Here is a 23,601-nt window from a genome sequence, read left to right on the forward strand (position 1 = left end):
GCAGCCATTTTATGCTGCAGCGCCCGGGGAGCAGTTGGGGGTTCGGTGCCTTGCTCAAGGGCACCTCAGTCGTGGTATTGAGGATGGAGAGAGCGCTGGACATTCACTCCCCCACCTACAATTCCTGCCGGCCGGAGACTCGAACCCGCAACCTTTGGATTACAAGTCCAGCTCTCTAACCATTAGGCCACGACTTCCCCCAGGAAGCTAGCAAAGAATCAGGCTAGCAAATGCAGGTGGACATATGAAGCAACATACTACAAAGAACCTTTTTATTCCAGCAAAACTGCTTTTTCAAAGCTGTGTATATAACTCTTTTCAAGCATTTTTGTAGCTACTTTTTATTACAACAGTGGCTTTTGATGTCACACATGCTTATTGTGCACACATTTATACAGCTGAGCGAGCTGATGCAATAATCAAACAATCTCTCCCATAGTTCTCTCTCATGTGTGAAAATGAGTTGTTTTGTTCTGAACATTTCACCGATTCAAGTCCCCATGCTGCATTTTTGATATTTTTTTACGCCGAAATATTTCGCTTCATGCTGCTGCTCGTGCTGTTGTTTTTTTAAGATGCTTGTTAAAGTTTATGCTGATGATAAATGACAAAAGGCATCATACTGACTGTAGTTTAAATGATGAGTAACTTGACTTCAAAAGTAGCTTTCTCGACACTGTCGAAACGCTATGTTAATCAGAACAGAGATAATGAAACAGAGATGTTACCTCATTAGCGTTTAAGCCCTTATTTCGTTCCTTCTTGCCCCCATGACCTCTGTGACCCTGAGAGTCTGATGTGCTAATTGTCTGCTGAGCAGCGGCTAAAATCTCATCCAGCTTGTCTGGAGAATGAAAAGAGAAAACGAACATGCAATAAATCATGAAAACCTATTTTTGGCCTTTAGTCTTTTTATTTAGACTGGAGGTGAAACCATATGCATAAAATAATTTACATTAAATGTGAGATTCAAAAGTGTGTATATAGACACAAATGTATAGCAGGAGATTAAATATAATAAACGCAAAGGAAGGGTTTCTTACTAAGGGCCATTTGATAGACGCTCTTCTTCTTTTCTGGCGCTTGAGAGCTCTCTGTGTGATCTGAGCAGAGAGAAAAACACGTGCGAAAAATTGTATGTGTATCTGACCATAATGATCCTAATAAAAGCCCGCACACATTTGAAATCTGACATCCACATACTCATAAATGCAAAAACAAAACAAAAACAAAAAAATCAAGTCACCTGGTTTCTTTTTCCATGGTGAAGCAGCTGTAAAAGGAAGTGAGTAACATTAAATATGCATTAATGTTTTTATAAGTGCTGGACACTATGGTCACAATGTAATATTTCATATTTAGTTTAGTTTAGTTTTTTATCATTTCAAATTATTCCCTTGCAACAGTATCAACACTGTCAATACACAGCAAGGGTTTTTCTCAAGTTTGCAGTCAACTTTCAGTTGTCATGGTAACAAACTAAGACAAAAACTGACAGCCAACAAACATTCTAACATGTTTTCACTGTCATTGACAAGAAACAAATTTCATAACTAATACATGTAAACCACATACAGTTGTTTATTATTTAAAATCTAGACTGATACTGACTGATAACTAATGAAACTATATAAATATTAGTATTTATTATATAAATATTATTACATATTAACATATTATATAAAGATTCAAGATTTTATTTGTCACATACACAATTATACAGGGTATAACCAGCAGTGAAATGTAGGTAAATAATAACATAATAATAATAATAATAACCTTGTAGCATTTTATATAAGACAGATTATCCAACTAAAACAATGCATTAAATGCTATACAATATTTTGATAAGATTTTTGTTTTGTTTTTGCATTATGACATTTTTATGACCAAAAAAAGAACACGTTTTAAAGTAATATTTATTTATTATGGTTGTGAAATACAAATACTTAAAAAAAAACCGAACTGTACTCTATTAGATTGTTATTAATGATAGTCACTGATGGGAATAGCATGGAAAAATCAATGCGGGGGAAAAAAAAAAGTAAAACATCTAACAAATGTGCTCAATTCTCTTAAAATGACAATAAATTTAATAAATAAATAAACACACACACACACACACACACATTTGTTAGATTCATTCTAAAATAATGTAAATAATAATACTATTATTATTATCATTTAAATTATTTTATTTAAATTATTTTTAAAATGGCACACCTTTCTCCACTGTGTGCAAAGAAGAGAGAAAGACAAAAAAGCAAATTATCAGTCAAAATGACACCTGAATGCATGATATCAGAGTTTTAGGACAGCAGGAAATGCTTAATAGACTAACATGCATTTCAGGTGTGTATATTATGTGTTTGTAAGACTGTACCCATCTCCTCCAGTTCTGAAGTCATGGACTTGGAGCGCAGAGCTATAGCCGGAGGGGTCAGCCGTTTGCTCTGCTGGGGCACTAAAGGGAGAGAGTGCTGTTAAATCAAATCAAAAACTGCCTGCAATGGCATTCATTCATACTCCCACAGACAAATCCACAGTAAAAACGCTCGCTGACCTTTCTTCTTAGGCACTTCCTCCATCTCAGGATTTCGCGCTACCATGACGACCTTCACCATCAGACTGTTCCCGCCTTGGCGAATCATGTTCACCACCTGCCTGTGACCCACCTTCACTACATTGATTCCATTCACCTGTGAAAATACAGCCATCAATAGTAACTTAAGATACATTGTAATACATATAGCTGTTCAAAAGTTTGGGGTCAGTACTTTTTTTAAAGAAATGAATACTTTTATTCAGCAAAGATGCTTTATATTGAACAAAAGTGACAGAAAAGACATTTACAATGTTACAAAAATTCTATTTCAAACAAATGTTCTGTTCAAAGAATCCTGTAAAATGTATCACACATATTGTATCACATCACATATAATAATATATAGCAGCACAACTGTTTTCATCATTGATAATAATCAGAAATGCTTCTTGAGCAGCAAATCAGCATATTAGAATGATTTCTGAAGATCATGTGACACTGAAGACTGGAGGAATGATGCTGAAAATACAGCTGCAGATCACAGGAATAAATTATATATTACAATATATTCACATAGAAAATAGTTATTTTGAAATGTAATAATATTTCACAACATTACTGTTTTAACTGTATTTGTAATCAAATAAATGCAGCCTTGGTGAACAGAAGAGAGTTTCCAAAAACATTTAAAAAAATCTTACAACCCTTAACTTTTGAAGGTATATATTCAAAATGTTCTATTTCTACTCTATTTTTCAATTCAAGTGGCTTTCAGAAAGATCAATGAAGATTTTAAATAAAACTATATTTAACAATTATATAAGAAAGGAAATTTGATTTGCAGTTTAAAGAAAGAGAGAGAAACACAAGTGGGCGTCTAAAGCATTCTCATCAGACTTGATTCAAAATGATTCACAAACTCCAAATTAACCAGCTGGGAACCATGAGGTGAAGGTGTTTGCTAACAGAGATGCATCAATAAAAATATATTTTGCAATACCACATTGTCAAGATGGCATATACAGAGAAAAACAAGATCCACGTCATCTTCTCTTCCAGAATCAAATTAAAGTAGGTAACACAAGTATCACAGTGAGGTTTATCACATCCGTGTAGGTGTTAAGATTTGTTCAACACCTCACAGACTGGAGACTATACTGCTAAACTAGTTTTGGCTTTTGCAGCGATGCAGCATTTGGTCTGCTATAGCTTTCAATGGCTCTTTATCTAATACAAACTTGTTCTAATGGTTCGTTAAAAGACTAAAACATGGTTGCATCAAAGGAGGCAATGTCTGGGCTAACCTCGATCAGGAAGTCCCCCATACGCAGGCCGGACCGCCACGCGACGCCCCCCTCGTCGACAGACTCGAGGTACTGCAGAGCAGGGAAGGCTGGAGTCGGGCTGAACTCCTCCACGGGAGTCTGGGCTGGAGATCACAGATCACAATCACAGACGTGATCCGTCTATGTCATGCCGAGCTCGGTTATCAAACCAGAAAAGAGCTCACGGATGTCCATCACTCACCTTTGGCCCCTCGGAGTACAAAACCGAAGCCTTCATTGTCTTTTTTCTGCAGAAGTACAGTTTTCTCTTTTATGATGTAGTCACTGTCAGAGAGAAAAGAGAGAAACTCGTGTGAAAGACTCACAGATGCGCAGAAGTTCCTCTGATGGGATCAAGTTTGGATAAGATATATATATTTTATATATATATTTTTTAATTCAGTTATTTGGCAAAGAAACATTTTTAAAAAATTATGTACTAATTTACTAAAAGTATTTAAATCAGAAACAAAAAATAAAAACCATACAGACATATTTAAAAAAATAAAATAAAAAAAAGAGACAAACTTTTGGAACAAAAATTTTGGAACATGGCAGACAATTTCTTGCTGTTTTGGGCCAGTGGTCATTTTTGTAAAACTGTAACTAGTAAACCAGGTATTTTCTGGATTTCATAAACTAATGACCAGTTTGGACCAATCAGAAATGCGCTTCCATGTTCCAAAACACAGCTACTAGCTGAAGCTCAAAAACAGAAATAATTCTGAAATGTCATATATGTTGGGTTTACGGTAGCAACTGTAGTAACTATGGTATTTTGGCGGACACTATGGTTACCATGGTGAGCGTATAGGGGTTTGTAGAAGTGTGCAGCTAGTTCAGTACAAACACAATGACAGTTAGGGCCTAGCAATGTGTTTTGTCAGCTCGGCTCTTATTATGAACATATGCTCTGACTGCGATATTAATGCAAAGTATGATGCTTGAAACGCCACAATGACAGGCCCAATGTAAAGCCGGTACTTAGTAACTTGCTAAAGAACACAGATTAACTAATACATTCAGATTCCAAAAAAAAGTTTTTCACACATTCCATTTTGGTTGAGGAAACGTTAAAATTGCCAGTTTGTTTAATGCAAGTAGAGCATAAGGCTATACCATTAAAGTAATTTTAAGAATATTTGTTGATAACATGTACACGACTTTTATATCATGTAATCCAAAACTTTGGGTCCAAAAATGAGCTTCACATCTCCTTATGTTTATTAAAATAGTTCTTAATTTACCAAATATACAAAACAAGGACTTTATTATGTCTCTTTTTTATGAACTGACTCAGTTGTGATACTGCAGTCCTTGTTTTCTACCACAGTCACACTGATAAGTTCCCCATGATCCTGGAGATCCATCATGGAAACAGCACAGAAATAAGCACAGGGTTTAACGTTATCTAACAACAAACATATCAGCTGTACCTGAATGACAGGGAAAATACTGTGATGCATAATGATGATACGTTTGGACCGAGCAACCATCCATTTAAATGCATGCATATAGGGCTGGGTACCGTTCAAAAATGTACCGATACCGATACCGATACCTCGAGTTCGATACCGATTCCTGAACGATACTTTTTTTTCGATACCAATTTTATGAAATCAGTTTTAACAAGATTACATAATTTTTCAAATTTATTCTTAAAATAGCCTTATGAAATGTTTTATTTTTCCTCAGAAATTCTGTGTTCTGTATCTGGTTTTCAAATGAAGGCATAAAACATTAATTTCATTTATCTTTTAAATTGAAAATCAAACTTTATTTATTTTGGCAAACAAAATTTCACTATTAAAATTAAAACAAGGAAGAAATGTTGTGTGATCATTACTTAAAAAAAATAAAGTTTTAATAATTTTAATAGTAGCAGTATGTACACTCTGCAGAACAATATTAATATATTTCTGCCGCAGTGTCTTCCAAGTTAAACCAACATTTTATTTTGACATGAATACCTTTACAGTTCTATGTGTATATGATATGACACTAGTTTTACTCAAATCAAATGGTAAAATGCTCATGGAGTGACTCTCAGAGCAGTTCTGGAGATGTTGTTCATGTGTTTATGTCCTCATTTAGACAGCCGACGCTGAAATCACCGCGAGCGTCACGTGCGCCTCAGTCTGTGCGCAGTAAACGAAACGGCGCGATATAGCGAGCAGACTGCTAGTGGAACACACCTAGTGCTGCAGGCTTCTTGGCTCACTGAAGTTGATGAGATTAACCCCCGAAACCCCAAAAATTTGGTAACGAACGACAATATGCTTTTCGATACTCGGTGGTATCGAGGCAATTCGGTCGGTGCCTAAAAAGTATTGAACTCGATACCCAGCCCTACATGCATATGCATCATTATACTCTGTTTAAAATTATTTTTTCAAAATTGTTAACAAAAAAGAGTATTGAAACACTACATAAGTTTTTCTACTTCAAAATGGCACGTTTAATTCAATGTGTTACTTGCCATTTCTTTGTTCTTATTTGTTAAATTTACTAGGAATTTCTGAGTGAAAATTGTAAATGTGACACCAAATTATTTTCAACTAACAGACGCTAACAGTGCTGGATAGTAACTGATTACATGTAATCTGGATTACATAAATTTATATGACATTTTAAAATTCTTATAATCAGATTAAAATGCATTTTTATGGATTATGTGATTATGAAATATTCTTTTTAATTTGACATTTCTATGATTTAATTAGATATTATCTTTTCATCTACTCATAAACCATCTGCAGTTATTTAATTTGCCCCAGTTTGGGAAACCCTGGAGTAATGTAATGTTCAACGCATTTCTTGATGTTGATGATAAAGAATGGAATATATGTTATTTCTCTGTGCTATTTATAACAATAATTCCATTCAAATCTAAAAAACAAGTTAGGTCAAAAGTAATCTAAAAGTAGTCAGAATACAATATTTAACATTTGTAATTAGATTACATTACTGACAAATCTGATCGGTTTAGTCAAATTTAGCACATATTTCTGCCACATTTGATAAATCTAGGAGCATCACAACACGTTAAAATATAAATACTCAGATTAGCAGTGATGGAAAACTAAAACAAGTTCAATTTCTGTAACTAAAGAAGATTACTATTTAATACGTTTAACTTCAGCTAAACATTTTTTTTCTGAAGTTTTCATTTACAGAATCCTCACATGACAAGTTCACCCATTTTCTAGTAACCCAACAGCAGCATTTTTCTACTTTTAACAGCATCAACACATCGCATCTGTGTTGGAATAAAATATTGTGAGGTATAAATGACAAATAGTTAGGACAGAGCAACCAACTGTTTAACCGCACACATGCGATCACATACACACTTCATCTGTTCATATCACAAATGCATCACGATACTATATTGTGGTAACACATACTTAACTAAAGCTCATTTTAAATGAACCCAACTCAAAACCTACTACAAAAGAAAACTTAAAAATGTAAGAAAACATATTGATGCCATATTTGTGAGAATTACAACATGCAAACAAATTAATATTCAGATTATCAGCAATGGAAAACCAAAGTAAGTTCAGTTTCCCCCACTGAAGAAGATTGTAATTTAACACCTTTATCTTGAACTGAACGCTTTCCTATTTTATTGCAATTATGATATCATTACAAAATCCTCACATGACAAGTTTGCCCATTTTCTAGAAGTTGATCCGTCTCGAATTTTAATCCAACCCGGCAGCAGCATTTTCCTACTTAAACACCATTCCCAACGGCATTACATATCGCATCTTTGTAGGAATGATAGCGGGAAAGATGCATAAATGACGATACGCCAGCAAGACTCACACACATTCATGCCGTATTTGATCAACCCCGCAGCATCACAACTTTCTATGATGCACTGTGTGTTTCACACACACACACACACACATACATACACCCATAGTGACTCACCCTTTCAATGACTCAAAAACACACATACATGTCACATGAACCCATTTACAACACTAACACACACAGCAAAAAAATGTTTCCTGATGTGTCACAGCTGTATGTACAATGACAGCCACATTCACGACTCAAATACACATGTATAGACACATATATACACACACTGTAAGAGAGAGAGGGATCTGATTTACGATAAACAACCAGACTGTACACACACACACACACACACACACACACGCACACATACAGATGATATATACTGTATATGAAAACATTGATTCTGCTCAACAGTCTGTCTGCTACCTCTTCAGAGCATCCATCTGCCTCTCTCGCTCACTTTCGCTCTCTCTCTCTCTTTCCGCAGCGACAATAAAAGAACGGAGCAGCCGATACCTGTAAATGAACCAGACGCTGCGGTTCTGGGGACCGAGCGAGGGCCATGAGGATGAGAGGGAGAGAGGGAGAGACAGGTCTTTCTCTCCGTATCCCCCCATTGCCATGTCCCCCCCCTCCTCAGAGTCCTCCTCCTCCTCTCCGGCCCCGCGTCTCTCAACACGCACACAGCCAGAGAGAGAGAGAAAGAGAGAGAGAGAGAGAGAGAGAGACACCGAACAAAGCGAGACCCTACACGCTTAAGAACGAGGGAGGAGGAGAGAGAGAGAGAGAGAAAGGGAGGGTTTAACAGAGCTCACATTCAGTCACTGCGACATTCAGAGAGAGACAGAACGAGGAGGGGTTGTGTGAAAAAAGAGGAGGGAGAGAACGAAAGAAACGAGTGTGGGAGAGAAACATGCTTTAAAGGAATAGTTCACTCGAACACCAGAATCCTGTGCTCGTTTCAAACCTGTGTGATTCTCTTTCTAACGTGGAACGTGAAAGGAGATGTTTAGCTAAACGTTCGTGCTGCTCTGTTCCATATAATGAAAGCATACAGCTATAGCTTTATATAGAGCTGCTATAGTCAAGGCCTCCTGAACTCATGAAGTGCAGACAGAAATGCAGAATTTGCATTGATGCAGTTGGCAGACGCTTTTATCCAAAGTGCCTTGCATTGCATTAACGTTACATATTTTAAGTAGAAATGCATGCATTGCCTGGAAAGCGAACCCATTTCATTGCAAAGGTCATGCTCTGTTGTTTGAGATACAGGAATGCTCAGTTTTAATTGATACATTTTCCTATTGCAACAGGTTTGATGGCAGTGATGCCAAAAGTAATTTCTTGCAAGCTTCTGGTTTCTGGTTACGGTTTTTGTTGTAGACATAAATTCTTCGGGATGCATCACATCCTCTTTATGGTGAATATGAGTTATTACCATCTGGTCGAAGGTACAGTGTACCATTATTACGGACTGCCCGTGCACAAAGATCCTTTATATGCTCCAGTATAGCTCTGTTAAATAAATCTTTGTGATATCACAGTTGACATTTTTACACCTATGGCAGTGATTCTGTTGTTGTGAAAGGAATGTGGTTTGATGCTGATTCTATTCATTGGTATTTACTGTAATCTGTCGATGGTTTGTTTGTATTTGTTAATTACTGTTGTTGATCACTGAGTAGTTGCCACAGATACAAAAATAATTCCCGAAAGGATAATTAACTTAAACTTGATAAAGCGCCAAAAACAGCATACAATTATCTCAAACTACATATGTGATCCTGGAGCAAAAAAGTCTTACGGGTTTCACAAGTTCACACTAACATATAATATGATTGAGCAATTAGTAAGCATATTTGGTGTGCTGTCAGGAGGGAGGGCTCCGAGCTCGGGATGGAGCCCGAACACAGAGAACTCCCCCCCTCATCCCAAGAATGGGATGAAATTTAGATTGGAGTGCGGAGTTGGGGTGGAGGCGGGATGCTGGAAAACTGTCATAGAACAGAGGTGAGTTGGCTGTTATATATATACACCTGATGTGCTTGTTAAGGTGATTAGCTGACGAGCTGCACCTGGGCCAGACTGATTACCAAACCTTGTTAATAAAACATCATATATTTGTAGCAATAGTCAACAATACATTGTATGGGTCAAAATTATCGATTTTTCTTTTATGCCAATAATCATTAGGATATTTAGTAAAGATCATGTTCTATGAAGATATTTTGTAAATTTCCTACCGTAAACATATCAAAACTTAAATTTGGACAACTTTAAAGGTGATTTTCTCAATATTTAGATTTTCCAGATTTTCAGAAGTTGTATCTCAGCCAAATATTGTCCTATCCTAACAAACCATACAACAATGGAAAGCATATTTATTCAATTTCAAAAATTGACTGGTCAATTAAAAAAAATCGACCCTTATGACTGGTTTTGTGGTCCAGGGTCACATATACTGTGGCCTCCTGAAGTCATATGACAGCGTTGCATCAGGAACAGACTGAAATTGCATTGCATGCATTGTCTGGGAATTGAATTGCATTGCAAACATCATGCTCTACTGTATGAGCTACAGGAATGCTTCATTTTAATTGATCATTTTTTTCTATCATGGCAGGTTTGATGTCAGTGATGATGAAAGAAACCTCTTGATAGCTTCTGGTTTCTGATTACAGTTTTTGTTGTAGACAAAAAGGGCCAGAAACACCATAAAAATATCTCAAATGAAATATACTGTGGCCTCATGAAGTCTTCTGATAGCTTTGCATGAGAAGAAGACATAATTTCAACATTTATATTTATTTATGCACTTGGCAGACACTTTCATCCAAAGTGACTAATATTGCATTCAAGGTACATATTTTCTATAAAAATACATGCATTGCCTGGGAAAGGAACCCATTGCATAACAAACATCATTTTTTATTGTTTGAGCTACAAGAATGCTTCATATGAATTGATAATGTTTCCTATCATGGCAGGCTTGACGTCACTGACGCTGGCAGTGGTTTCAGTCTATTTTTGTTGTAGACAAAAAGAGCCAAAAGCCACCATTAAAAAAGTGAGACTATAGCTTTGTGTGATGAGCCGACCAAAATTTAACATTTACATTTATGGATTTGACAGATGCTTTTATTCAAAGTGACTAATATTGCAATCAACGTACACATTTTATATAAAAATGCCTGCATTTCCTAATAATCAAACCCATGCTGGTGCAATGATCTACTGTTTGTGCTGTTGGAATGCTTAATTTAAATGGTTAAACATTGATCATTTTTCCTATAGCAACAGGTTTGGTGTCAATGATGCCAAAAGCCTTTTCTTGGATGCCACAAGATGCAGCAAGAATATAGTAATATAATGACTCAACTGCTTTTATGATACTTTCATGGTGCTTTTCTGGCCTTGACTGCTCTGAGTTACAGTCTGTTTTTGATGCTGATAAAAAAGGTCTGTAACACACCATAAAAGTCTTTAAAAGTAGCACAGCACATCTGTGCTGCATTTCTCAATCACGCAGAAGTGAGATTTCAGAGCTTCGAAGGAGAAAACGTTTTCAGTTAATAAATGATTTAAATATGGTGTGTTCCTCACACCAAGCATCATATAACATCAGAAGACTGGGAAATAATGAGAATATCGACTACAGTTCAAAAGTTTGGTGGGTGTAAGATAATTTTTTTTAAAGAAATTAATCAGTAAGGATGCATTCATTTCAAATAAATACAGTTCTTTTGAACTTTCTATTCATAAAAAAATCTTTATCATGGTTTCCACAAAATCGTGAAGAAGCACAACTGTTTTCAGCATTGATAATAATCAGAAATGTTTCTTGAGCAGCAAATCAGCATATTATTATGATTTCTGAAGGATCATGTGACACTGAAGACTGGAGTAATGATGCTGAAAATTCAGCGCTGCATCACAGAAATAAATTTCATTTTAACAGATATTCAATTGCAATAACATTTCACTTTATTACTGTTTTATTGTTATTTTTGATCAAAGATATTCAGCCTTGGTGAGCAGAAGAGACTTCTTTTAAAAACAATAAAATCTTTCTTAAAAAATCTTTTAGATTCTTCAAAACTAATAAAAATAACAGCATTGTGGTTTGGAACGACACAAGGGTGAGTAAATGATGACAGAATTAAACATTTTTGGGCGATCTATTCCTTTCATACAGAACCGGCGATAAATTGTGGGATTTTGATGAGTGGGTGAGAGATGCGAGTGGATACTAGTGTTCACCGCACACACTCGGCCTGCATGGCAACAGATGATCAAGACAGCTTATATGTGCATGGACACGCACACACACACCCATGCATACATGCACAAACACACAACACAATGTATGCACACAGTTATACATGTCCACTGCAAACCGAGCCATTTCAGCTGATGCCCTGTGCGTGAGAGAGAGACATATCAGAGATAAGAGAGCGGCAGCAGAGAGACAGCAGCGGCTCACACCGTATGTGTTAATATTCCACATGAGAGCCACAGATCCAAACATTGTTGTGTAATTTTTTGAAAGTGGCTGTGACATTTGCATACCCGTCTAGTGGAGGCAGAGACTCGCGTTTTGCACCTGCCAGTAAACGTTTGAAACAGGAGGAAGCAGCCGCTAATCTTTTTTGTGGTGAATCCATTTGACCAAAACCCATCCATAGACTTCACTGGATCAACATGTACAGTTTAGTTTATACTTACACACACACACACACGCTTTATCAAACAACCAATCTAGAAAAGCCATTTCTAATATAGAAGCACAGCACAAATGTGAGACCACTTGAAATTTAACATGATTTTAGTTCAGTTTTTAACATATATATTATATTATCATAGAGAGTTGTAAGTTATTTTTACAGTACCTTTTAGAAATTATGGAATATTAACAGTTACTAAGATTTTTATTTTTTTGTAATTATTACTTTTACTTAGCAAAGATGCAGATATAAAATTGATCAAAGGTGACAGTAATTATATTTATAATGTTACAAACTATTTTTATTTCAAATAAATGCAGTTCTTTTGAACTTTCTATTCATCAAAAAAATCCTGGAAAAAATATTTATCATGGTTTACACAAATATATGAAGCAGCTCAACTTTTATCAACATGGATAATAGTCAGAAATGTTTTTTTTGAGCAGCAAATCAGCATATCAGAATGATTTCTGAAGGATCATGTGACACTGAAGACTGGAGTAATGATGCTGAAAATTCAGCGCTGCATCACAGAAATAAATTATATTTTAAAATATATTCAAATAGAAAACGGTTATTTTAAATTGTAATAATATTTTACAATATAACTGTATTAAATGTAGCCTTTACATGAAACATGAAAAAACACATCAACCCCAAACATTTATATTGCATAATATGCATGTGTGTATACATATAAATTTGTCATTAAAAATGTAAATTGTTCATTAAATATAGAACAATTTTAAATAACATTTAAATTAACAGATTATTTAAATTAAATAGACAGTTAAATGTTTACATTTTAAAACTTAAATGTTCAATTGTACTTAAAATTTAAAGAGTTGAATTCAGATTCCATACTGTTCCCACCTGGGCACTTCGAGACCGTCGTACGTTCCTACTGTGTAATGACGAAACAGCTTCCTCTTCGCCTTCTCACTGCGGCTCTCTGAAACACACACACACACACACACACACACTCCGACTGTTAGCACATGTAGGCGTGTATATCTGTGTAAGTGGAAGTGTGATGTATTCAAATGGATGTGATTTTGCATATCTGTGTGCTGTGTGCATGAAGATTATGTGAGTAGGCAAATCACCACAGGGAAAAGCTCTTGGGGACATCCTCAAAAAAGAGAAAAGACCAATAAAGGATTCATAAAGAAATGAAATGATTCACCATTGTGTTTTAGGATTACAGTTGTTTGTTGAGTTATTACATATAGCTTCATTTGGGTGGAATTTGCAATATGAGCGCTCAGACGTTTATCTTTCATAGATCAGGAGAACTGGATTCTGGATTATTCACTTTATATAAACTCAGATATTTCTCCTATTCCTTCTATTGTCAAAAATGATCAGATGCCTTAAGGAAAACATTCGCTTTTATAAGAGCTGTCAACAGGTACAAGCCTATAAAACAAGAGTCTTGGGCTTTATACATTTATTTTTGAAGGATCAAAGGACATTTGAGACTGTTGAGCTCATTTATTTGTGCTGTATCTCATTATTTAAGAGACACAGCTGAGATATTACAGAGAGCCGAGGTGTGATTTGTATGCGGTACCTGTTTGCTGCTCCTGGTTTTGGGGCAGCACCTCTTCTACACAGTCAGCAGGAAACCAGCCTGTTCGGCCCTTCACTGTTCCTTCCCAGAATCCCCCTTCACCTACACTCAACACTGAGAGTGTTTGACAGCTTTAATAAACTTTAAATATTCAAATGTTGATTCTCAGCTGAAGAGAATGACATCAAAAGGCTTCTGACCTTTGACCTTGTCCCCTTTGCTAAGGCTGATCTCGCGCTCACCGTGAGCGGAGTGAGAACGAGCCGCCACAAACATGCGACCCGGAACAGCGCTGTAGAGACGTTTCCTCTGACCTCCTCTACAACAGACACAAAAACACACAGTTAACTAAAATAAACCTATTAAGAGTCATTTTCAGTCATCGAAAATAAAGCTGAAATAAAATAAAATAAATATTAGATTAAAAACTTAAAACTAACTTTTATTTATTTCAGTTATTCAATATAAATTAATATAAATTAGTGCTGTCCAACGATTAATCGCGATTAATCGCATCCAAAATAAACGTTTTTGTTTACATAATATATGTATGCATGCTGTTTATATTTATTATGTATATATATATATATATATATATATATATATATATATATATATATATATATATATATATAAATACACACACGTAACTATATATGTCAGGAAAACATGTTATGTTTATATATTAAATATATTTCTTTATAATATAAATGTTATGAATATAAATGTGTAAATACATGTAAATATTTTCAAAATATATACATGCATGTGTGTATATTTATATATGCATAATAAATATACACAGAACACACATATTATGCAAACAAGCACTAACATAAATTAATATTTTGGGAGCACTAATATAAATTAAATCTATATAGAAAAAAGTGACAAAAAAACACAGCTGTCATAAACTACTAAAACTACACAGAAAAAAAAATACTGAAAATGACAAAACAATCTTAAACTACTACTAAAATTTCTAAAACTAATACTGAAATAAATTAAAGCTACACAGAAATATTACAAAAACTAATAAAAATGACAAAAACTCATAATAAATGTATAATTTAAATTGTCTAACAAAAATTAGAAATACTGCCTTAGGCAACAAACTGAAATAAATGTGTAAGCTAAAGTACTAAAATCACAAAAATGAAAACAAAAATAAATATAAAGCTAAACAGAAATATAAAAATAAACAAAAACACAAAGTACTAAAATAAAAATTAAATAAAAAAAGAAAAGCAATAACTGAGAATTAAAATGAACTAAAATTAAAATGAAACTGAATAAAAGCTCATTTAAAATGTCAATACATACATAAATATATAAAAAACAAATACATAATACTCAAATAACACTGGGACAGACAGAAGAACTAATGTGAACATACAGGCAAACAGTTGTATTCCATCCAAAGTAATAAAAAATAGTGTAGGCGGGCGACTTTGTGCATTAGTGCCAATGAATAATGTTGGCTCGGCTTTGTATAATAGGGTAAGTTTCCAAGGATTTGGTGCAGGAATGTGATTGTAATAACTCCTTAGTGTTTGGATCACATCCATTATTGAACACCGTGGGACCAAACCCTCATAAAACATCATCATTTCAAGGATGTTTCAAATGTCAAGACTGCTGGACCAAAAGGAAAAGCAAAAGTTTTAGAACCCGCTTCTAGTCAGCATAACCTTCAAATGTACTACTGTATAGATGCCATAGAGCAAATGTTTTAGTCTGATGATTGTTTCTTGCACACAGCAGAAAGTGTTTATTTCTAAGCCACTGAGTAAGAATTAACTCAGTATGGCAGTGGCGCTTTGGCCAGCAGCCGAACAGAGCAAATCACGACGTGCAAAATAGTGAGTCAGAGCTTCTGTAATGTACCATAAGAGAGCAACAGAAATCAACGCTGACAGTTTAACATATAAAAACACCACAATGATAGAGGTAAGGATCTAAACCAGTATTTACACTTGAAATTTGTCCATATAATCAATGATATTTCTGTGGTTATCAGTACAAGTGGTTTTGCTGTAAAGTCCCCCTAATGTTTATGCACTACTGAACAACTAATGTGGAGTGAAATCATCTCAAATGCTATCAGCTAAAATATAGTATGATGAATCTCAAGACAAAACAAAATTGAGATTTATACAATATACAATGAAGCTGAATAAATAAGCTTTCCATTGATGTATGGTTTGTTAGGATCAGACAATATTTGGCTGAAATCTGAGGGTGCAAACAAATCTAAATATTGAGAAAATCACCTTTAAAGTTGTCCAAATGAAGTTCTTAGCAATGCATATTACTAATCAAAAATCAAGTTTTGATTAGTAATATGCATTACTAATCAAATTACTAATATGCATTACTACTGAAGTTGTTATGGGCACAGGCAGGACCCCAACCATTGCACAGACAAAGCCTACCAACTTGCCTTGAAGTGTTATAGGAACCAAGTCTCCATAACCCAAGAGGTCACAAAAGACCCCACAACAACATCTAAAGAACTGCAGGCCTCACTCGTCTCAGTTAAGGTCAGTGTTCATGACTCCACCATAAGAAAGAGACGGGGCAAAAATGGCCTGCATGGCAGAGTTCCAAGACGAAAACCACTGCTGAGCAAAAAGAACATAAAGGCTCGTCTCAGTTTTACCAGAAAACATCTTGATGATCCCCAAGACTTTTGGGAAAATACTCTGTGGACTGACGAGACAAAAGTTGAACTTTTTGTAAGGTGTGTGTGTGTCCCATTACATCTGGCGTAAAAGTAACACAGCATTTCAGAAAAAGAACCTCATACCAGCAGTAAAATATGGTGGTGGTAGTGTGATGGTCTGGGGCTGTTTTGCTGCTTCAGGACCTGGAAGACTTGCTGTGATAAATGGAAACATGAATTCAGCTGTCTACCAAAAAATCCTGTAGGACAATTACCGGCCATCTGTTAGTGACCTCAAGCTGAAGCGAACTTGGGTTCTGCAGCAGGTCAATGACCCAGAACACACCAGCAAATCCACCTCTGAATGGCTGAAGAAAAACAAAATGAAGACTTTGGAGTGGCCTAGTCAAAGTCCTGACCTGAATGCTATTGAGATGCTGTGGCATGACCTTAAAAAGGCGGTTCCTGCTCGAAAACCCTCCAATGTGGCTGAATTACAACAATCGTGCCAAGATGAGTGGGCCAAAATTCCTCCACAGCGCTGTAACAGACTCATTGCAAGTTATCGCAAACGCTTGATTGCAGCTGTTGCTGCTAAGGGTGGCCCAACCAGTTATTAGGTTTAGGGGGCAAGCACTTTTTCACACAGGGCCATGTGGGTTTGAATTTTGTTTTCCCTTCATAATAAAAAAACTTCATTCAAAAACTGCATGTTGTGTTTACTTGTGTTATCTTTGATTAATATTTAAATTAGTTTGATGATCTGAAACATTAAAGTGTGACAAACATGCAAAAAAATAAAAATCAGGAAGGGGTCCAACACTTTTTCACACCACTGTATATATATTTATTATTATTATTATTTTTATTTTTTAAAAAGCAAACAACAAAAAACATTGTATTATTACTATAATGCAATATTTTTTGTTGTTTGCTTTTTAAAAATTCAATTAAAGGCAATACAACAGAAAATTAAAATTCAATTCAATTAAAAGCAATATAACAGATATAAAGAAAAATATATAAAAATGTAAAATTAAAATACATACTTTTAAAATGAAAACAATTAAGATAAAACACTTTGTTTACATGCATGTCATGTGACTATTAACCAACATGTGAGAACCACAAACGTGTTGTTAAATAAGTGCATTTTTTATTGATACATTATTTTATATTCCATAATGTTTAAATATTATTTCATGTTTCAACTGAAAAAAAAAACACAGGCTTAATTTGCTTAAAGCAACATATCATTCTCTTTTGATATTGGTGTAAAATTTGACCCGGAAAAGTTCCTGACAGATTGAGATTGTTTGCTCAGCAAAGGGAAGTTTACCAGCACTGAAATCAAACGACAGTGTGAATTGAAAGAAAACAAACGTAATTACAACCCAGAGGCATCCTGGGAAATTCATTTATTAATTTATGAAACCCTAAGGGGATTCTCATTTCCATCAGTTTGAACTTGGCTTAAAATGCAGCTCATCATGGCAGGAGCTGCTGTGGTTCGGTGTGCTTTAGGCCTGCTGAGAGCTGCTGATTGATTCTGCAGCACAGCCTGAACTGTTCTTCTCAGTCAGGAAGATCTGTGCAGTTTGTCATCATCAAGTAACTAAACCAGCGGCGCTTCTACAATTTACCACAACACTGCAGCTTTTCCAGGAAAGAGACAAAGCGCTACAATAATTGATAAATAAGTTTACTAGAAAGTCTCTCGTGTAAAGAATTACAATGTCTAATTCACTCATTTAAATAAAGCTTAATAAAATAAGAAAATATATTATTCAATAAAAAAAAAACTTTAAATGAAAATTAGAAATGTTACTTTGGCAATTAACTTAAATAAGTATAAGCTGAAGCACTAAAATTGTTAACTTGGAATAAATAGAAGCTAAAACTGAACTAAAATGAAACAAGAATAAATTCAATCTAAACAAAACCTAATAAAAATGACAAAAGCACAAAACAAAATGACTGAAAATTAACTCAACTAAAATTAAAATAAGAAATGTAAATTCAAAATAGAAAAAATATAATATATAATTTAAAGTAGAAAACTGTTATAGTGATTTTTTTGGGGGAAATATTTAATTTCTGATACATAATTTTTTTCTTTTATTAGCATAATTAATTAGAATTAGCAACAGTAAAAGCATTAGTAATCAGTAATAGCATTATTAATAAACTCCCTATATTACTGCACAAGTTCATTTTTATTTATTTTAGATTTTTCTAATAAAATACATTTTATTTTAAATCTAATTTATTTGTATTATTTATTGATTTTATTCACATTTAAATTTTTTATTTAAATATGTAATTAGCATTTTTTTTTTTGTATTTGTTTTATGCATTTGTTTTATTTTATTTTCAAAACTATTTATTTATGTATTTGGTTTAGTGAACTGGTTCATTCAGATGATTCATGTAAAAAAAAAAAAAATCTGACTCAGTTACATAAATCAGGTTTCTAGTGTTGCCAAATCTGCAAAATAAATAAATATATAAATAAATCAATAAACAAACTTGTACAGGATTTCATTTTGAAAATCATCACCACTTCATGTACAATGGTCAAAATGGTCACCAGCGACAGATGCTGGTATCTAAACTCACCCCTGCCTCCCTCGTTGTTTTTGCTGCCTTTCCTCCGTCTCTCCTCCCTCTCTCCCTCGAGATGGGGATCGGGTTCGGGCTCCGCGGGGACTGCTGGAGCTCCTCAAAGCGAAAGAGGCCCGGCGCTGAGTCTGATTGGAACCAGAGAAAAGGAATGATTTGCAGACTGATGTCTGTGCTCGCGTGTTCCCCTGATGACTGGCAGGAGGTGAATGGCTACCTGAGCAGGTGGCATGCTGGCGGCAGCGGCGGGCAGCACTACGGGATCCGTGAGCGTCGTCATCGTGTTCTCGCTCTTGGCGCGGAGCAGCAGGTGAGGATGCTGAAGGCCAGTCATGATGGCTTGATTCAACATACCGTCCATAAAGAGAGGAGCGTATTTGGGAGTTTCTAAAAACGGAACTGATGGGAAAAGAATAAAAGATTAGAGAAGAAGAGATTATATAGAGATGGGCTCTGTTCCAAAACCTAGTGAACTGCCTTGATGTCTACATAGGCAGCTGCCTTCAAAGGAACTTCACAAGGAACGATTTGGAAAGACTACATAGGCAGAAAATAATGAAGTGTGTGAGAAATACAACTCAGAACTGATTCAAATGGAGCTTGACTTTAGCAAGTTCCTAATAGTGTAATTTTAGTATTATTTATTTACTTTATTGGAAATTTGTTAATATTTTATATATATATATTAATATTAATATATATATATAAATATATTTATTTATTTACACTTTTATTTCAGATTTAATTTTAGAAATGTTAGTACTTCAAACATATTTCAGTTTTTATCTTTTATTAAATTTATGAGTTTTTAATCTACTATTTTTATGTTAGCTTTATTTCAATTACCAAATATGCTTAATATATTTTAATACTTAATATATTAAAACTGGTAGATTTAGTTTCAGTTAACAATAACAACACTGGTATATGAGTTAATGATACAACTCTCTAATAAGTAAAAATTAAATATAAATTAAAAATACACAATACACAAATATTGCGTGAAATGGTCAATTTAATTAGATTAAATGACTGTTTATGAGCCCTTTAATTTTTTTAATAATTTAATTTTTATTTATTTACTTATTTTATTAAAAAAATAAAATAAAATTACCTACAATTACCTACAACCAACAGCTTGTCACAATTCATTATGGATTTTGACTTCTCTATGAAGGACGCATGTGATTCTGCTTTCCAATTTGGCCAAAATAAGATATTTTTGCAAGGCAACAAAATCATGCTCTTAAAGAACAGCCTGCACAAGCTAGATTTTGGAAGAAAACTATGGCATACTTATAATTTCTTTCAACCATTACGCCAATTTTAAATGTACACTTACCAACATCTGCATCATTGTGATTTTTGATGATTTCTCCAAGTTCAAAATGGCCAGACATCACAGCAACCTGCCAAAAACAGCATTGCAACAGACTTTGCAACGATGCAGTCTTTAGTATGAGGACAATTCTAGGAAACATACACTCACTATTTTTCTAATAAATGTCATTGTTTTGCTATAGCCTTACGTTTAGTACAGTGGTGAAACATCTCACGTGAATGTACAACAATAAGTCATGTTGATTAAAACTATTACCACACAGATACCTGGAAGGGGGTTTGGCCGTGTTTGTTCTTCATCTCCTTACTGGCTCCTCGATACAGAAGGACCCGGGCGCAGCTCTCCTGATTGGACAGAGGAGATTCTTAAATCAAGATCCATTTACTTGAGAAGCAAAACGACATAAGATAAGAAGTCTTGTTTTCTGGAGCAGAGTTTATGATGAAAAAAGAACAATTTTGCCAATGGGCTCAGAAAAATCTACTTAATTCAAAGGGAAAAAAAGTTCTCATTGCCCAATGACAGATATTTGCTCTTCTTTCACAGATAAACTCACTAAATTTCACTTAGTTTCGCAGAAAGCAAGGCTTCATGTCTTCATTTTGCTCCTTAAGTAAATGTACCTTGATTTAAGGATATTTGTTTTGGAAAACAACACCAAAATACTGAGAAAGACATTCATTGCAGTGTATGCAACATTTAATGCCACGACTTCATGAATTTAAGACTGATTTAAAACCTTTCGAAGGCCTTCATTTGTGGAAAGGTGAATTAAGACTCTGAATAAAGCTGAAAATAACTAAATTAAAATAAATATTTTAATTAAATATTTGAAAATAAATATTAGGGGGGAAAAAAATTCAAACTGAAAAAGAAAATTATATTTAAATTGTTTAAAATAATATAATATATTTTAAAAACTACTATATAATTAATACTAACATAAGACTGGACTACACTTTGATAAATAAGCTAAATCCACCCGTCACATCTCTTTTTACTGTCAGATACTGTCAGATTACCTTGTTGTAAAGGGCACATATGTGGAGGGCAGTGTTTCCTGATGCATTCTGGGAAGAGGTGTCTGCCCCGTAGAACAGAAGGTGTTCTAAGTGTTGGGCGAATCCGTGCTGACATGCCTACAGTTGAGTGAACAAAACAGGTTAAAGAAACAAAACCACATCCACTTGTGGAGAAAAAGACAGAAGAACAAGGAAAAGTCAGAGGAACAACCAAAAGAGGGCAGTAAAGAGGTCAGAAAGTGCCATATCTTTCTGTTGTTGACCCTAAAATTATGAAACATATTCTATACTTTTTTTCCCCAAATTAACATTATTATTGATTATGAATATATATTACAGTATTACCACCATCTGCTTTTAAATTAGATTTTGAATTACTTTTTATTTTAATTTAATTTAATTTTTATTTCATTTTAATTTTAGCTAAAGTTTATTAGTCTTTATTTTATTATACTGACCACTCGGCTCCAATATTATTTTAATATTATTGAGATATTATTTAATAAGTTTCACATTTTTGTCTATGTAGTTATGTTTTTTTTAATCAACCACTCAGTCCCAGTATTATTTTAGTATCACTGCTATTATAGTTTGTATTAATATTTTTATTGGAATTAGTTTTATTTTTATATTATTAATTTTCATTTTAGTTTTTTTTTCACTTTTTATTTTTATTTTTATTTTATTATATTGAGCATTAAGTATCATTGAGATATTGTTCTAGTTTTTATTCACATGTTTAGTTTTATATAATCAATTTTCTTTCAAATGTTTTTAAAGTTTTTTAAAGTTTTTATTCATTTTTATTTCAGTTTTTCAAGTTAAACTAAAGGAAAATGCGAAATTTTGCCTTAACAACTAGCTCAAATCAATTATTTATTTATTTTTTCCCCGTTAACATTTATTTTAGGTATCAAAAAAGTTACTTGATGGTTTTAGCTTTAACTACACTGACCCCGCTCTGCTCTCTAGACATTCAGTACTGATCATTAAAAAGCCCATATCATGAGTTTGAACTTCGAATTTAATTTCTCCTGATTGTTCTGCTTATGAGCCAGAAGCACACAATTAAATCTCTGACTTCATTTAGGAGATATATATACATAATCATTGTGCTTTGTGCTCTCAGGGTGTTGTGGGAGTCGTACTATGGTACCATTGTGTGTGGGGAACAGGCAGGTGCTGTAGGTGGTTGGGGAAAATGAATATATTCATATATTTACACAAACGGCTTAGAAAGGAAAGAGAAAAGAGCAGAGAATTAAAAAGAGAAACTTTTGTTTAAAACCAGGCAACAGACAGACAGCAGAAGACGATGAATGAAATGAGAGATGAGAGATGGGTACCTGTGAACTTCAACCTCTCCAAACGCCTCTTCATGTCTGATCTATGGAGAGAAAGAGAGACAGACAGCGGAGGACTATGGACAGTGTCTGACAGATGATTCAGAAGCACCTAGACGCTGTTCTCCATTTGTTGAAGACATTTCTGTACTGTACTGTGATTGGCCTGCAGGATTCATGTGGCTGTAGACTCAGTCGCCCACAGTGGGCTTGCTGACAGAAGCACAGTGAGTCTGGTGTGGTGGGTATATCTCAGAGCTGATGTTCTGGAGGGTCTCTAGCCGTGCGCTATCACTGTTCTGCCTTAAAGCAAAGCACTTAACTGCAGGTTGCTGCAGGGAGACATGAACTGTGATAAGTGCACTGGATAAAACATCTGCTTATTCACATGATTCTGCTTCAGGATTTACATAATTTGGCAATATGTACAACCTGACACAACAATCCTGAATTTTTATAGTTTCACATACTTGGCAGCAGTGTTGTTTCAGTCTTATTTATATTTTGATATTATGTTTTAGTCATTTTTAGTGCTGTCAAATGATTAATTGCAATTAATCGCATACAAAATAAACGTTTTTGTTTACGTAATACATTCATGCATACTGTGTATATTTATTATGTGTA

General features: G+C 34.5%; 1 protein-coding gene and 2 gene segments (V, D, J or C); 1 reads left to right on the forward strand and 2 right to left on the reverse strand.

Annotated features, from left to right (window-relative positions):
* LOC306864845 (Ig kappa chain V-III region MOPC 63-like) overlaps nt 1–23,601 on the forward strand; it is a 684,433-nt gene that overhangs the window by 96,013 nt on the left and 564,819 nt on the right.
* LOC306864846 (Ig kappa chain V region K29-213-like) overlaps nt 1–23,601 on the reverse strand; it is a 764,502-nt gene that overhangs the window by 94,050 nt on the left and 646,851 nt on the right.
* LOC306864818 (SH3 and multiple ankyrin repeat domains protein 1-like) overlaps nt 1–23,601 on the reverse strand; it is a gene marked incomplete at its 3' end in the record, with an annotated part of 50,596 nt that overhangs the window by 7,236 nt on the left and 19,759 nt on the right. Inside the window, exons 8-21 of the mRNA XM_079409056.1 lie at nt 21,632–21,748; nt 20,876–20,953; nt 20,610–20,676; nt 19,485–19,666; nt 19,265–19,395; nt 14,181–14,299; nt 13,981–14,094; nt 13,281–13,359; nt 4,073–4,155; nt 3,850–3,974; nt 2,564–2,699; nt 2,384–2,464; nt 1,044–1,160; nt 729–844 (exon numbers count right to left, since the gene is read on the reverse strand). Coding sequence (XP_079265182.1) covers nt 729–844; nt 1,044–1,160; nt 2,384–2,464; nt 2,564–2,699; nt 3,850–3,974; nt 4,073–4,155; nt 13,281–13,359; nt 13,981–14,094; nt 14,181–14,299; nt 19,265–19,395; nt 19,485–19,666; nt 20,610–20,676; nt 20,876–20,953; nt 21,632–21,748 — 1,545 coding nt within the window. The remainder of the gene's footprint in view (nt 1–728; nt 845–1,043; nt 1,161–2,383; nt 2,465–2,563; nt 2,700–3,849; nt 3,975–4,072; nt 4,156–13,280; nt 13,360–13,980; nt 14,095–14,180; nt 14,300–19,264; nt 19,396–19,484; nt 19,667–20,609; nt 20,677–20,875; nt 20,954–21,631; nt 21,749–23,601) is intronic.

The sequence above is a fragment of the Barbus barbus genome (genome assembly GCF_936440315.1).
Source record: "Barbus barbus genome assembly, chromosome: 46".
NCBI classification, from domain to species: Eukaryota; Metazoa; Chordata; class Actinopteri; order Cypriniformes; family Cyprinidae; genus Barbus; species Barbus barbus.